A 15,587-nucleotide genomic window follows, 5' to 3' on the forward strand; every position below is an offset into this window, starting at 1 on the left:
TAAATGTAGAACAGGCTATAATTAATTATAATTGGACAGGGAGTGATGGAAATAGGAGTAAAATTCATCTGGGGTGACTGTGATGATGGGTGTTATCACCAGAAATTGGGAAGTATAGAGGAAATAATAGATAGTTGAGAGTATGAAAGTAATTAGTTTGGTTTTAGACATGGTATATATTTCTGGAGCTGGAAAGAAATACAGATAAAGATGTCCATTTGACAATTGGAGACATCAAACTGGAATTCAAGTAGACTTAGATGAATTAGACTTAGATGAATTTAGAATTCATCTACATAGATGCTATCACTGATTCTACTGGAATGAGTAAGATTGCCAAGAGAGTGTGGAAAGGGAAGGGGTCATAGAGCAGGGCCTGAGGAGAGCAAAAGGTGAAAAAGAAGCCAGAAAAACCAACAAAAGAAAACCTTGTCACAAGAGGTCAAGGTAATTACTAGAAATTGGGATGACCCAGAGCTGAAGAAAGGTAAAAGGGAAGAAGATAAAGAAAAGGCCATGCGATTTAGCAATTAAGAGTCCATTAATCATCCTTTGAGAGAGTAGTTTCCTCAAAAGAGAAAGAACAATACACAGAGTTGTAGAAGATGACTTAACAGGACTTCAAAACTAATTCAATCCTAAAGGGAGAGGAATAAATCATAGGTAGTTTCAGATCATTGAGCTTAAGGATTAGGACAATAATAATGCTATTAACAGAAATAGATACAGAAATTCAGGAGTAGGAAGAAGTTTGAAGGGAACTATGCTGAATTTGGTTTTGGACATTTGGTATTTCAGATGAAAATATCTGTAGACAGTTGGAATTGGAAGTATGACATTCAGACAAGAAGCTAGGGCTATACTAAAAAGCCAGAAATAAAAATGTTGTTGTTCATACTTTGGGTATACAGGATAAAAAAATTATAGGCAAATGGTAGGCTTTTTTTTTTGAACTGAGCAAGCTACATGTTGAACTATTTTTTTTTTTAATATTACATGAACCTTGTCAAACCCTGAAAATAAATGATCAAAGAGCCACAGAGATTATACAATCACTACTAACTCTGGGAAGGAAAAAATAAAGAGCTCACAAAAATTATCACAATCACTGTTAAGTCTGAAAAATAAAATAAAACCAAAGAGCTAGCAGTGGTTATAAGCAAAAAGTTTTCTGTATTCCTTTGGAGGCAAAAAACTAGACACATATGTTGAGGACTGCTTTGATATTGAGGACATCTCAATATGTCCCCACCCCCTGCAAGATCAGGCTTTGATACAAATGGCAATAGGTATTCAGTGAGCTGTATCTGTAACAATGAAGGCATAACATCATCAATGAGCAAAAACCTTGAATCATAGCAGGGCTTCATGACCAGAATGTAGTTTTTACAGGTGCTTTTCTAAGTTCAGGGATCATCTGGAGCTGATGTAAAATAATTCTAGGCTTATGCTAAAGCAAAGTTCATCCAAAGAGTGAATGCAAAGGATTGTTATTATGTCAAGCTCAGGACACAGCTTGTTTGCTGAGGCTTAGCTCTGGAAAACAGGGTGTTTCTTAATAGTTTAAAAAAAAGTGAAAAGAAAAGGGGAGGAAGGGTCTTGGCATAGGAATCCTAATCTATAATTACGAGATCAAAAAAATTCAGTTATTGAGAAATTAATTTTGATATTTAAAAGGGATATATTATTTCATCTGTTCAGGTATCTATAAAAATCTTAGAAAATAGTTTCTGAGTTATTGTGACCAAAAAAAATTCATCAATTGATGTCTATATGTCTGGTAATGAACCCCTCTAACTCAGGCTGGATTTTCAGAGAATAACAGTGTTATCACCTGGCTCATATTTAAAACCTTTCCAGTTTCCAGTAGTAGATTTTACTCTGTTGAACAGGATCTGTTGCCAAACTTTACAACAAATTAGAGATAATTCCACAATGAGGCCCTGGAAGGGTTTTTAGTGGAGAGGAGTGTGTGTGTGTGTGTGTGTGTGTGTGTGTGTGTGTACATGTGTACATATGTGTATATGTACACACACATATATGCTTATCTAGTTATAATAAAATTAAATGTTTTCAAAGTTGATTAGAGAAAGTTTTTTAAACTAAGTAATTTAGCTAAATAAAATATACTTTAATATTTTCATAAATCGTGTGTGTGTGTATGACTATGTAGCTCTCATGTGAAGAGGATGCCTTAACTAAACCCATTTACCAATTTAGCCAAGCAGAAATACCAAAGGATAATCTGATTTTTTGCCACATGAGAGCCTTCTAATGCTGTCCTCAATCTCTTTTGTATGAGACTGCCATATAACAGTGGTATTTTATATACTTCAGTACGTTGCTACTTTGGATGAAGTCCAAGACATTTGTGAGTATGTGTGTAGTGAGGCTCATAAACATGTGTGTATATAATTCTTATATAGAATATAAAGTATAGATATCCTGAATTTATATCACAGATTCATCAACAGACCATAAGATACAGATTGTATTAAGCACAATCTTATTTTAAAGACAACAAGTTACGGTTGTGGATAGAGCACTGGATTTGAAGTCAAGAAGATCTGAGGCAGTTTGGGTAGTTCTAATGGGTAAAGATGCACATAAAGTAAAAAAAAGAAAAAAAAAGTACCCATGGAACCCCCTATGTCAAAAGTCTTGAGAGTCAGAAGCATCCTTCAGGCAGGAAAGGTCTTCTTGGGCCCATCCCCACTATGGAAGTTCTCAGGAAGAACTTGCCCCTGGTAGAAGGGGACTGGTGTGGTTCTATAATACTCCAATGAGAGGGTAGCTAAGTCATGGGGTTGAAATTCTAAGAATCAGAAGCACAAGCAGGAGGGGAATTAGAATCCTGCTTCAGATATTTAACTAACTGTGTGATTCTGGACAAGTCACTTAGACTCCAGCCTGTTTCCTTATCTGTAAAGTGGGCATAATAGGCCTCACCCAGCAGGGTTGTGAAGATCAAAATAAGATTACATATAATTTGCAAACTCTAAAATGCTGTTATCATTTAAAATCTTTTGAAGGCAAAGACAGTATATTTTACCCTTAGCACTAACCAGTGAGTAGGTACTTAAGCATAAGAAAGGAGGGATCATCAATGTGCAATCTGTTCATTTTACAGATGAGGGAACTAAGGCTGAGAGAGGTTGTTAAGTGGCTTAACTTAGTCACTAACTAGGTTACTAAATGTCTAAGTGCAATGCTCAGTTAACTATGTTATAATAGGGTTTTCCAGTAATGTTATAACTACCACCTTTAGAAGAAGATAGTTTCTTTGACAAAGCAGAGGCGTGTATTAGTTGATTTCTCATTATTGCTGCTGACTCTAAAGTACCATGATTGCTTATGACTGTTTGTTTCTTCTGTTAACCAGAATTCTATACACACCTGGACACACTGATGATCATATGGCTCTTCTTTTAGAAGAAGAAAATGCTATCTTTTCTGGAGACTGCATTCTAGGAGAAGGAACAACAGTATTTGAAGATCTTTATGATTACATGAAGTCCTTAGAAAAGCTATTAAAGGTTAAAGCTGATTTGATATATCCAGGTAGGCAATTGGCTTCAACTTTTGTGTACTCATTTGTTGGGTAATGGGGTGAAATTTTTAAAAAATACACAGTGATAAATATACTTCATTGAGTTCTGTCCCTAAGGATGTCCCATTTTGTTAAAAGTACCTGAGAAAGCATCTGAGAGGTAAGTAAATATCTTTCTGCAAGCATAACATTATAATATTGTGATAAATACTGAACAGTTCTTGTCAATTTCAAAAAAAAAAAAAAAAAAAATACAATTATTCCTAAGAAATCTGGCTTGTTAATATTTCTCAGGTATTTTTTTTCTATAAACTCTTTAGGGTTTATGAAGCAAAAAGAACTAGATCAGGAATAAGGAGACCTATTCAGCTCTGCCACTTAGAAGCTTTTGACTTTGACCAAGTAATTTATTTCTCCATACCTTTGTTTTCTCATCTGTAATATGGAAGTGACATCTGTCTTTCTGTAACACAAAGTGACTATGAAACCCATGGCCTATTTAAAAAAAAAAAAAAAAACTATAAATTATTCTCAATCCCTACCAAAAAAAAAAGCCCATTGTTTATGTCACAGGCATGATAATTATCAAACAAATCTATAATTCTATTTTCCTTTTATCTTTAAGACTGAGATGATAAAATAGTCTAGAAGGTAAAGAAGACAGAATCTTGTTTTTAGGGTTTTCATCAAACAGCTACTGAAAAGCACAGTTCCTTCCACCTCTAAAATGCCTTCACGATTCTCCTGCTACTGACAGTGGAGAAGAAACAAGCAAGGAGGGGGAGTTAATTCTATAATATGAAGGAAAAAGAACAACTTGTTGCAGGTTGCCAAAATGCCAGACTATGGGGCAGCACTTCTCCCAGGGAGCAGCTTCAGCAGATACTAATGTTGTAAGAAAGGATGAAATGGGCAGTTACAGCAAAGCTGGGAGGACTTTTGTGAATGGTGCAGAGCAAAGGGAGCAGAACTAGGAATAAATTGACAACATTATAGAGAAAAACTCTGAAAGCCTTTAGAATGTTTTTTATACAAAAAAAATGAAGATCTAAAGATAGAACTCTGAGCAATGATAAGCTTAAAATACTTCAAATGAGACGTGAAAAAAACCAATGTGGGAATTTAATTTGCCATACCATGTAGATATGTATTAAGAGATTTATTTTAAAGAGTTTTTTGGTCTTTTTAAAGAAATTAGCAAGTTAATGAGCAGGTGTTTACTTTCTACACCAGGCACCATGCCAAGTGCTAGTATTACAAATACAAACAGAAAGAAAGATGGTCAGTGCTCTCAAACTTAAATTCTAATGGAGGAAGATAGCACATAAAAGGAAACTGAAAGGGGAAGATTATAAAGGTACCTGGCATAGCAGCATTTTAGAGAAAAAAAAATCCAGGAGGGTTGAGAATGCAGACTGAATTGAAGATTTAGCTGCCCTGGCCCTATCCTTTAAAATGAAGGTTCTTGAAAAAAACAGCAAATCAGAGGGAGAAGCCCCATTGGGGAAGAGGAGGGAAGGAAGAATTAAGTTCAATGTCTAAAGTACAGTTATCCTTTCCACCTTGTGACTTTCCCCATCACAGTTTTGATGTATCACAAGTCATTAAGAAATTAAATGGAAATTTGAGGGGAGTTTTGCAGAAACTTAAACACCATGTAAAGGCTAGCAGACAACACAGAGAAAGTTTAGAAACTCAGAAAGGCATTCATATGTATGTTTATGTGTGTACAAAAATGTGTATATGTTTGTGACTGTATATAAACATAGTATTGTATACATTTAAAATTAAGCCCAAGAGAGACTGGGAAATCTTGGTAATCTTTCATTTTATTACTATGAATTGTATAATATTGTTTTGGGAATAAATGGGGGGTTATATGTTCAGCACTCATACAAAGTGTCTTTACTTTCTGGAGTATGGATGAGGTTGAGGCACATGGGATATTTAAATGTCTAATGTTTCCATATTTGTTCCTGAGTTTATGTCTTAGGCATTTTCTGTGGTAGATGGATATATGCTGGATACGCAAATACTGTGTAATTTTGTGGGAAAGGACCACTACCCACATTTGGGGAAACCTAGACTGGAATTACAGTTTAGCTTTACTCAGGTTTTCTTGGAATTTTATTTTAGGAAAGAATCAATAAACCAGAGAGAGAATCTCAACTCTTAGGGCCTTTAGGATTTTATCTAGGCTTATCAGCAGGGGGAATGACCCCTTGGGCACTGAGTGATTTGTAAAATGAGAGGGCTGACCTAGATGATCTTTAAGATATTTTCTAACTTTAAATCTTATGAATTTCTTTTGGTGTTTGCCCAAGAGTCCTTTAGCTTAATACCTTTTACAGTTTTTAACTAAGAGCAGGGACTGTCTTTAGCTTCTTTTTGTTTTTTTTGTTTTTTTGTTTTTGTTTTTGTTTTTGTTTTTTTAATTTAATAATAACTTTGTATTGACAGAATCCATGCCAGGGTAATCTTTTACAACATTATCCCTTGCACTCGCTTATGTTTCGTTTTTTCCCCTCCCTCCCTCCACCCACACCCCCCCAAGATGGCAAGCAGTCCTATACATGTTAAATATGTTGCAGTATATCCTAGATATAATACATATTTGCAGAACCAAACAGTTCTCCTGTTGCACAGGGAGAATTGGATTCAGAAGGTAAAAATAACTCGGGAAGAAAATCAAAAATGCAAATAGTTCACATTCGTTTCCCAGTGTTCCTTCTTTGGGTGTAGCTGTTTCTGTCCATCATGTATCCATTGAAACTCAGTTAGGTCTCTTTGTCATAGAAATCCACTTCCATCAGAATACATCCTCATACAATATCGTTGTCGAAGTGTATAATGATCTCCTGGTTCTGCTCATCTCACTTAGCATCAGTCCATGTAGGTCTCTCCAAGCCTCTCTGTATTCATCCTGTTGGTCATTTCTTACAGAACAATAATATTCCATAACATTCATATACCACAATTTACCCAGCCATTCTCCAATTGATGGGCTTCCATTCATTTTCCAGTTTCTAGCCACTACAAACAGGGCCGCTACCAACATTTTGGCACATACAGGTCCCTTTCCTTTTTTTAGTATCTCTTTGGGGTATAAGCCCAATAGAAACACTGCTAGATCAAAGGGTATGCACAGTTTGATAACTTTTTGGGCATAATTCCAGATTGCTCTCCAGAATGGTTGGATTCGTTCACAACTCCATCAACAATGCATCAGTGTCCCCGTTTTCCCGCATCCCCTCCAACATTCATCATTATTTTTTCCTGTCATCTTAGCCAATCTGACAGGTGTGTAGTGATATCTCAGAGTTGTCTTAATTTGCATTTCTCTGATCAATAGTGATTTGGAACACTCTTTCATGTGAGTGGTAATAGTTTCAATTTCATCATCTGAAAATTGTCTGCTCATATCCTTTGACCATTTATCAATTGAAGAATGGCTTGATTTTTTTATAAACTTGAGTCAGTTCTCTATATATTTTGGAAATGAGTTTAGCTTCTTTTTGAATTCCCCATGTTAGTATAATGTCTGGCACTAGCCTCTCTTGGCTTTATTTAGTCCTTCAGCCTCAAGCCAGTCCTCTTTGGAAATCCTCTTCTCAAAGAAAAACACTAAAGGAACTGTTTTCATTCTGAAAGTCTGACTAAAATTTAGGATCTCTTGTTTTCTTAGGAACTCAAGAACTTTCATTTTCAAGGAGTCGAGATCATAGAATTCCCCTCTTTTAAGTTTTACCTGAGCCAGCATAAACTCTTCACCATATGCTTTTCCTACAAGTTATTTTAAGGGGGATAAATCAGAGGAGACCTCAATTAAATTAAGGGATTTCCAAAATAACCTTTTAAGATTGTAAGATGTGGGATCCTGATCAATTGAAGAGTTCCCCAATCAAACAGATGAGATCATAGGGTTTGGGCCATTGTTTGCTGGCAATTGATAGAACACAAAGGAACTCATTGATTGGCTGACAAAATATCAGCATACTTCATGATCTATTAAGACAAATTGACCTCAACGCTCTGTAACTTTTACTTTAAGATCTCATTTCTTACTTTTTCTCTTGTTAATCTGCTTCCACTGTATCACTTCTTCCAAAATACAACATAAAGTAGAGTGAGGGAATTCTTTCTCAGCAATAAGAGTAGCAAATCACAATTTACAAAGCATATAGCATTGAGTCATACTGAACTCTGCCTGTTGTTCAATTCAGGGATATGGTTTTAAATCCCAACTTATTACAGAGAAGAAAGGGAATTTTGAATTCCCTAGGCAGCATGATCTCAAAACATGGCATTTTTCCCCCTCTTTTTAAGAAAATCCAATTATCTACTTTCCCATCTCACCTTCCCCTTTTGTGTATTTGAGAAAGAAAGGCTAAACACGACTTAGAAATGTTCAGTCAGGTAAACATGTTGAATATTCCCACGTTGGTCACATCGAAAACAAACATCAATCATGAGAAACATTTCATTAGGTATTGATTAGTATTCCAAAATCTTTCAAAGTTCTTTGTCCTTATGATATATTATTGTATTGATGATTAGTCACTTCACTATGTATCTTCCCAGATTTCTTAGACTATAGGTGACTAGTAGACAACGAAGTTTTCAAGGCGGCAGCAGATTTGAGAGTAGCTTCACTGGTCACTTTAAATCCAACAGCTAGAGTTCAGGAGCCAGACCTTCCAAAAGTTCAATGAACAGAAAACTCAGGAAAAGAAAAGAAAAAAAGAGGGTGATGGGATGCTTTCTCATTCTCATATATCTCAAATGGAAGAGCATTTTCCCTGATAAGAGTATACCCCTCCTAATCTCCATTAACCAGTCATGAGAAAGAAGCCCAGTTTCTGAAGCTAAATCAGTAAAATGTCAATATGATATTCTATGTCCATTCAAGGGAATTCCAGAGAACATACCTCACTTGCCCAAATTCACATAGGTATCAGAAATTTACAAAAAGAGATAACTACAGTTTCTGATCCATGAGAACTATTTTCCAGAAATTCACTGTTTGGAAGTGAAAAGTATTTTCCTTTTTAAACTATATTGTAAATGGTAATTAGGTCCTCAAGAAACCACAGAAGCCTATATAACTTTATGCAATGTATCCCAATTATAGCTTCAACTCCTCGCTACCAATTATAGTTCTCTTGGTCCAGGTTTGTGGGAAGGGTGAAATGCACAAATAAAGACCTAAAAAGGAGCTTTGAAACTTAGAGAAATTTTTAAAAACCTATGGGAAACTTCCTGTAGTCACTACAGAAGCTTTGGTGCCTGAGCCAGTTGACCTCTTAACATTTTTATTAATTTAAATTTCCCTTTTTATTTTGAAGTTATCAGTAAACCTTGTTATTAACTTTATTATAAACAAATACATATTTCATTTTATAAGGAACAAGAAAGACTTGTTTGAGAAATTGAATTGTTTTGTAGTTTGGTTTTATTGAAAGTATGTGTGTGTATGTGTGTAATATTTAGCAAGGTAGTAACAAAGTTATATTGTGCCTTTTTGTTTTCATTTGTGTTTCTCTTACTAACATTACTTCTTAGCAAAGTGAGGCTTCTCTCCTCTATCCACCTTAGCAAATATGCCTGAGGAAGCATATCTCATTCTTCATCTTTAGTTCTTTACCTTTCTGTTCAGAGGTAGAAGGTAAATTTCACCAGGAATCTCTTGAAAGTCACTACTGAGCCAGGGCTGGGGTCCAAGAGTACAGAGTGGGGAGTAAGGTATAAGAAAACTACAAAGATTAGATTCCATCAGCATAGGGAACTCCCAGATAAGAAATTCCCTCTGTAATAAAGATTGATACCCTCTCCAGCTTAGAATCTTAAAAGAATAAATGTCTTCCTTGGAGTCACAGAGGTAGTATGTTGTCATTCCTTATGGTACAATTATAATACATTTATATGACAAAATTTCTTCAGCTTTTCACCCAAATGACAGGACTATTTTGTTTGCAGTTCTTCACTTCAATGGTTCCTGAACATATAAGTCAACATTTCAAAAGAAGAAAATAGTCATTGTTGAATGAGTTGTAAAAGTTGGTTGTAAAAGAATGGGCTCATAATGCACTGTTGGAAGAGCTATGAATTGATTCAACAGTTTGGGGTAGTTATTTGGAACTATACTTCCTCCTTACTTTTCTTTCAAAGATCCTAACAATTGCTTTTTCTAGTGTTGAAGTGGGTTGTGGTGGTCCCTTTTAGAAACTGTATTTCCTATTGATCGGTGATTCCTTTCAGATTCCTAGCCCCTCCTGGCTGAGGCATATCCTCCCCAGACAAGTTGTCTTTCCAAGGTGCCAGAGCTTTTGATTCAATTACAAATCCTGGTCAAAAAGCATCCCTTTGAATTCCAATAGGAAATCTGGGCTTATCCTAGCCCCCATTCTGACTTGCTTGGGCCCCCCCAGCCCCCACTGGTTCTGATCTGCTCTGATTGTCCGAGTCCCAACCAAGACATGCAGTATAATAAGCTTCCATCAACTAAAGTCTTTGCAGACGGACCTTGGTAGCTCCCTTTGCTGCCAGTACTTTCTGTCCACTGAGAACTGCATTCTCAGTGCAAACATCATTTTCCATAGATCTGCCACTATAGAAGTCAGTCTCTTGGTAAACTGATTTCTATCTAACAATAAACTTAAATTTTGCAATTAATATTCAGGAATAAGTGAATTCTTTCACTCCTAAAACCTGCAGCTGATTTAATGGGGATTCTTAACAACTCTTTTATAGCCACTAACCTCTAGTCCACTAGGAATCTACACCACTCAAAAAGCATCAGTGTTACCTTCTATTTCCTTTTTTTTTTTCCTATAGTAAATTTATTTATTTATTTATTTGTTTATTGTAATTACTTTATGAATCTTTTAGAAGAGAAAAATCAGTGCAAAAGGGAAAAATCATGAGACATAAAAAACAGAAAAAAGAAGTGAATATAGCATATGTATAGATTTACATTCAGTCTCAGTTCTTTTTCTGGATGTAGATGGCATTTCTTGTCCAAGTTTATTGGAACTGCTTTGTGTGTAGGACAGTATCGACCACAAAAAAAAAAAAAATCAGAGATTGTCAGAGAAAAAAAAGCAAAAGGGGAGTTATTACAATCTAGGGAGAAAGGACATCTCCCTTCTGACAAGGTGTTTGTCAGTAAAAAAGGAGTATAAAGTAAATATTATAAAACACAAGATTAAATACCCTAACCACAAAAGGCAGGCCTTTTCTCCATTGTTTGGGGGAGTCCAGGCTTACATTCTAATCACAGCTCTACAGTCTAATCACAATCTAACCCAGAAACAAAAGAATACAAGTCAGTAATAATAAGCTTTTAATTTAAATTTCTCTAAAGAACTGCAATACAAGCAGATATCCTCAAATAAGAGAATTCAAAGTCATCATCACCTTTAAAAGAAGTACTTAAATGCTAATTAAGAGGTGATGGGAAACAGGAGGGGACAAATTATAATTATTATATTATTATAATAACAAGGCTATATTCCCATAAGAGTGTCTTCACTCAGTTAATTCCACACACTTTGGATCACTGAACCACTGAAAATAACCAAGTCTTTCACAGTTAATCATAGCACATTCTTGCTGTTACTGTCACTACCTATTTTCAAATGGAATTTCTCTTCCCTCTTCCCCAATCCCTTACATAATAGAATGCAATTTATAATTTTCCTCTTACTATATGAAGGAAGCATATACAGTCAGTTTGAAGAATCCTACAGGTATTTGAGTTTTACTTGTCTTTTTTTTTTTTAATAGAAATTACAAGGAAACATGGGGTAAAGGGAATCTTTCTCATTGTATCCAGATGCTAATATGAGATCTTTGAGTGCAAAAAAGACTGAAAGCATTAATCATCAGTATTTCACTTTTTAAAAATTTGCTTGACTCAAGTTTTCTGAGTAGTCAACTTTAGGAATTGCTGCAAGGGCTCTGGGCAGAAGAGCAGGATAAGACCAGGCAAGGGAGGAAGGTGATAAGAATTAGAATGGGGAAGGAAAAGACAGAGCAGGACATTTGAGTCTATATTGATGTGTGTTGGGACTGGAGAAATAACAGTGGTATTGGAAAAAATGGGGACTCCATTCTTCTGGAGGCTACTATTTATTCAGCCACCTCACATCCAATCTACACAAACCTGGAACATAAAAGCCTCTGACTTTTAGAAGCAAGCTGAAAGAGAAGGTGAAACAAAAGCAGAGGGCCACAAATGAGGAAAGGGAGAACAGAGGAGTTGCTTACATCCATTTTGTAAAAAAATTAGAAATCAGAAGCTTAGCTACTGTGCTTTTAATTTTTTTTTTTGCTTGTTTCTAATCAGTATTCACATAAACACTCATTTCCATGAAAGATTTTTTTGTGGAGCTCTAGTAAGTCCCCTTTGCAGAATGTACCTCTTAAGTCCATCTGGCATAGCTCACATCTGAACAAGAATTCCCTCTATCAATTGAACAATTTAACTTAGACAGTGACATCACCTCTCTAGATAACCATTTTATTTTTGACAACTCTGTTGAAATTTTTCCTTCTATCAAGCAAAAACTAACTTATAATTCTTTCCTATTTTGTCTTGTGGAACCTTATAGAAAGTTCATTTTCCTCTTTCAAATTTTCCTCTTTTCAAACTATTTGAAAATAGTTGTCATGTTTCCCCTAAGACTTTCTATTATTTAGGCTATTCATCTATAATTCCTTTATTTGAACTTAATGTCTTAAATGACTTTGATGAGGTACAAATGATGAGGTTAGTGGTAGTGAAGAGGTGCGAGAATTGGGGTGGGAAATCCCCTCTGGTTGGAAGCACAGGTCCTATGCTAAAAGAATTCGAAAACCTGAAATTTGTGTGGCAAAAAGGATTTATTGGCACCTGAGAAGCCAGCTTTGCTAGGAAGACAGAATTTCTTCCTCTTAGAAGGTCCTCTTAGGAAGATAGCAAAGGTTAATACTGAGAAGAGAATATCTTCAAGTGGGCAAAAATCCTGGCAGAGCAGCTTGCTAAGAAAACAGCTTCTTTGGCAAGCATAATCCTGTTTCAGATTTCTGCAAAGATTCGGGGTTCAGAGTTGTCTTTTATTAGCTGTCTGAGGGTCAGGCTTCAATTCAAAATGGAATGAAATTCCCTCACTGTTGTCAATGCCCCCAGGCCTAGAAATCAAATTGAAAAGAGATTACTATCTTGGAAGTTTGAGCTACAGGGAGAGGTTCCAGACTAATCTTCAACTCAGTAGAGGGTACAACCATATCCCTGTCCAAGATCTCCAATTGAATGAGACCACTTAATTTGATTCCCTGAGGGTGGGTCTCTCCCAAAGGAGAGTTTGAACAGTTTCAGGGTTCACCCCCATCATTTCCCCTCAAAAGTCAAAGGGGACACAATTTGCATCAACTTCACTCTTCAAGTTACCCTTATCTGGACACTGTCCAGTTCAACATTATTTACACAATACAGTAGCACTATAACCATCCTTCCTGATCATGAATAATATGTCTCTCTTAGCCTAAAATTTACCCTTTTTTGTGGGGGGGGAGAAGGGGAGCTACCATTTTATAGTACTCATATCAAACTAAGTTCATGAAAATCTCCAAATTTTTCTCATATAAACTGTTGCCTACTCATATTTCTTCCATATTATACTTGTGAAGTTCAAAATTAAGATTTTATATTGATCTTTATTAAAATTGATCCCATTGCATTCCATCCTGTGTTTAGCTTTTCAGGATTTTGGGGGGGTCCTCACTTTTTTATCCAATATATTAGCTGCCCTTCCTAATTTTTTGTGATCTGCCAGTTTGATACGTATGACATCAAAGCTTTTGTCCAAGTCATTGGTAAAAACAATTTGAACATTTATCACAAGCCCAAGATTACAATAATAATAATTAACATTTACATGATGCTTTAAGGTTTTCAGAGAGCTTGACATATATAATTTCATTTCATCTTCACAATAACATTTAGAATTAGGAGCAATTATTATCCCCATTTTACTAATGAGGAAATGGAGGCAGATAGATTTTAAGCAACTTGCCCAGAGTCATACACCTAATAAATATTCAAACTTAGGTCTTTCTGACTCCAAAAGCTATACTTAAAACACTTTATCACCCAACTACCTACAGATCCTTTAGCTTTCCTTCATTAGAGATTTTCCTAATTATCTTCTAAACCTCACCAAAAAAAAGTAAATGATGATGGTTTGACATGACTTATTATTGATTGTCGTACTGTATTGTTTCAATCATAATATATTACAAAATTTTGCCAGGAATTGAAATCAGGATGACAAGTCTGTCATTTATTGACTTCATTCTCTTGCTCACTTTTTAAAAATTTGTGCAGTCTAATAGCCTTCAGTCTTGTAGCTTTCCTCCCATTCTCCACCATCTCCGGAGATCCTCAGCAATAACACCTATCAGTTGCTGGCAATGTAATTCATCTGAGCCTAAAGATTTATTTGTTATTCTCTTATCCTACCTACCTATTTGGGGGATAATTTTTTGCCACTCTAGAACGAAGAAATGGTATTTTCTCTGAAAATAAGTGATGGTGGGTTTTTGTTGTTGTTGTTTTTACCTTTTAAAATGTCACCTTTTTAAAAAAATTAATTTTAACCAATGTACTTTAACTCACATACTACCTCACAGTCAATCACTTCTTAGTTTTTATCCTGTATATATTATTTTGCATCTTAATGCTGTAGGAAAACCACACTCACATAAACAAATTGGGCAGAAGGGCAATGAAGAAATATCTTATCCTAAATGAATTCTCCTGAAGAATTCAAACTAGGCTAATGAATTGGTGCTTAGACTGTTTATTTTAATAAATAGAACCATTTGTTCTATTAATATAGAAATGATTTAGAATTCATATTTTGTTTTCAAATATTTTAAACATCTTTCCCATAGTCTGTTGTGTAACTAATTAATTTGTTATTTTTATTTAGAAATGCCTTATGAAATATAACAACAAACTGCTTGGAACTATCCAAATTAGTAAAGTTCAGATAGAGGTATTGCTTTATTATAATTCTTCCCACTACTGAGTTATTTTAATAAATCTCAGTCATTAACAAGAAACATGATTTTACATTCTCGTTATTCATTCTTCCATTTTATATTCATTATTTTAATGTGCATATTTTAATGTACATATTTTGCTTTAACATAATTCTGCTCTTTTAGATTATTTTATTTTATTGTAACTTTATAGAAGTCAGACTGTGATTTTTTTTTAGAACATCTAAAATCATTTTAAATTGTTTGAATAAATAAGTTATGTTTTAGCTAAGTTGTTATTTTATACATATGTTTTAATTTAGGACATGGCCCAGTCATCTATGATGCTGAAGCTAAAATTCAAGAATACATTTCTCACAGAAATGCACGGGAACGTCAAATCCTTAATTTTTTTCACGATAATGTTGGAAAGGCATTTACTGAAATGGAACTTGTAAAGATTATTTATAAGGTAATTCAAGTTTATTATCTGGTTTGTATAGCTCAAAAATTGTAGCCAAAACATTACTGTTATACATCACTGGCAGAATATATAATAGTTATCAGTTAGTTGATTATATACAGTGACACCTTCCTTTCTAGAAGTCACAACTTCTAATAACCTCAGCCATCCAGAACATCACTATTAATTGGGGAGTAAGAGGAAAAAGGACTCTGAACACAAAAATAGCTGTCATGAAGCCAGACACAATAAAGCCAACATATTTTATTCCCTGAAAAAGCCCAATGATTGTTTAAATCAATGATATCACATATAATTCTAACAAACAATCATTGAGTTCCCCAACTTACAAAAGATTAGAGGCTACAAATTGGAAAAGAATCTTAAGAAAAGTAGAGACTTGTTAACAGCATTCAAATGTGACTTCTGGTGACTTGCTAGTGAAAGGAAAAGCATAAAAGGTTCAGGACTTCATTTATACCTTAGTAATTCTGAAAGTATTACTATACAATTGTAGTAATAATTGATGATGGTGATGATGATTATAAA

The 15,587-nt window shown here is 34.9% G+C and overlaps 1 protein-coding gene across 1 annotated transcript in view; it reads left to right on the top strand.

Moving 5' to 3' along the window:
- Positions 1-15,587, top strand: part of LACTB2 (lactamase beta 2) — a 45,925-nt gene that overhangs the window by 24,102 nt on the left and 6,236 nt on the right. Inside the window, exons 4-5 of the mRNA XM_051970059.1 lie at positions 3,383-3,561; positions 14,899-15,047. Coding sequence (XP_051826019.1) covers positions 3,383-3,561; positions 14,899-15,047 — 328 coding nt within the window. The remainder of the gene's footprint in view (positions 1-3,382; positions 3,562-14,898; positions 15,048-15,587) is intronic.

The sequence above is a fragment of the Antechinus flavipes genome, chromosome 1, assembly GCF_016432865.1.
Source record: "Antechinus flavipes isolate AdamAnt ecotype Samford, QLD, Australia chromosome 1, AdamAnt_v2, whole genome shotgun sequence".
Lineage (NCBI taxonomy): Eukaryota > Metazoa > Chordata > Mammalia > Dasyuromorphia > Dasyuridae > Antechinus > Antechinus flavipes.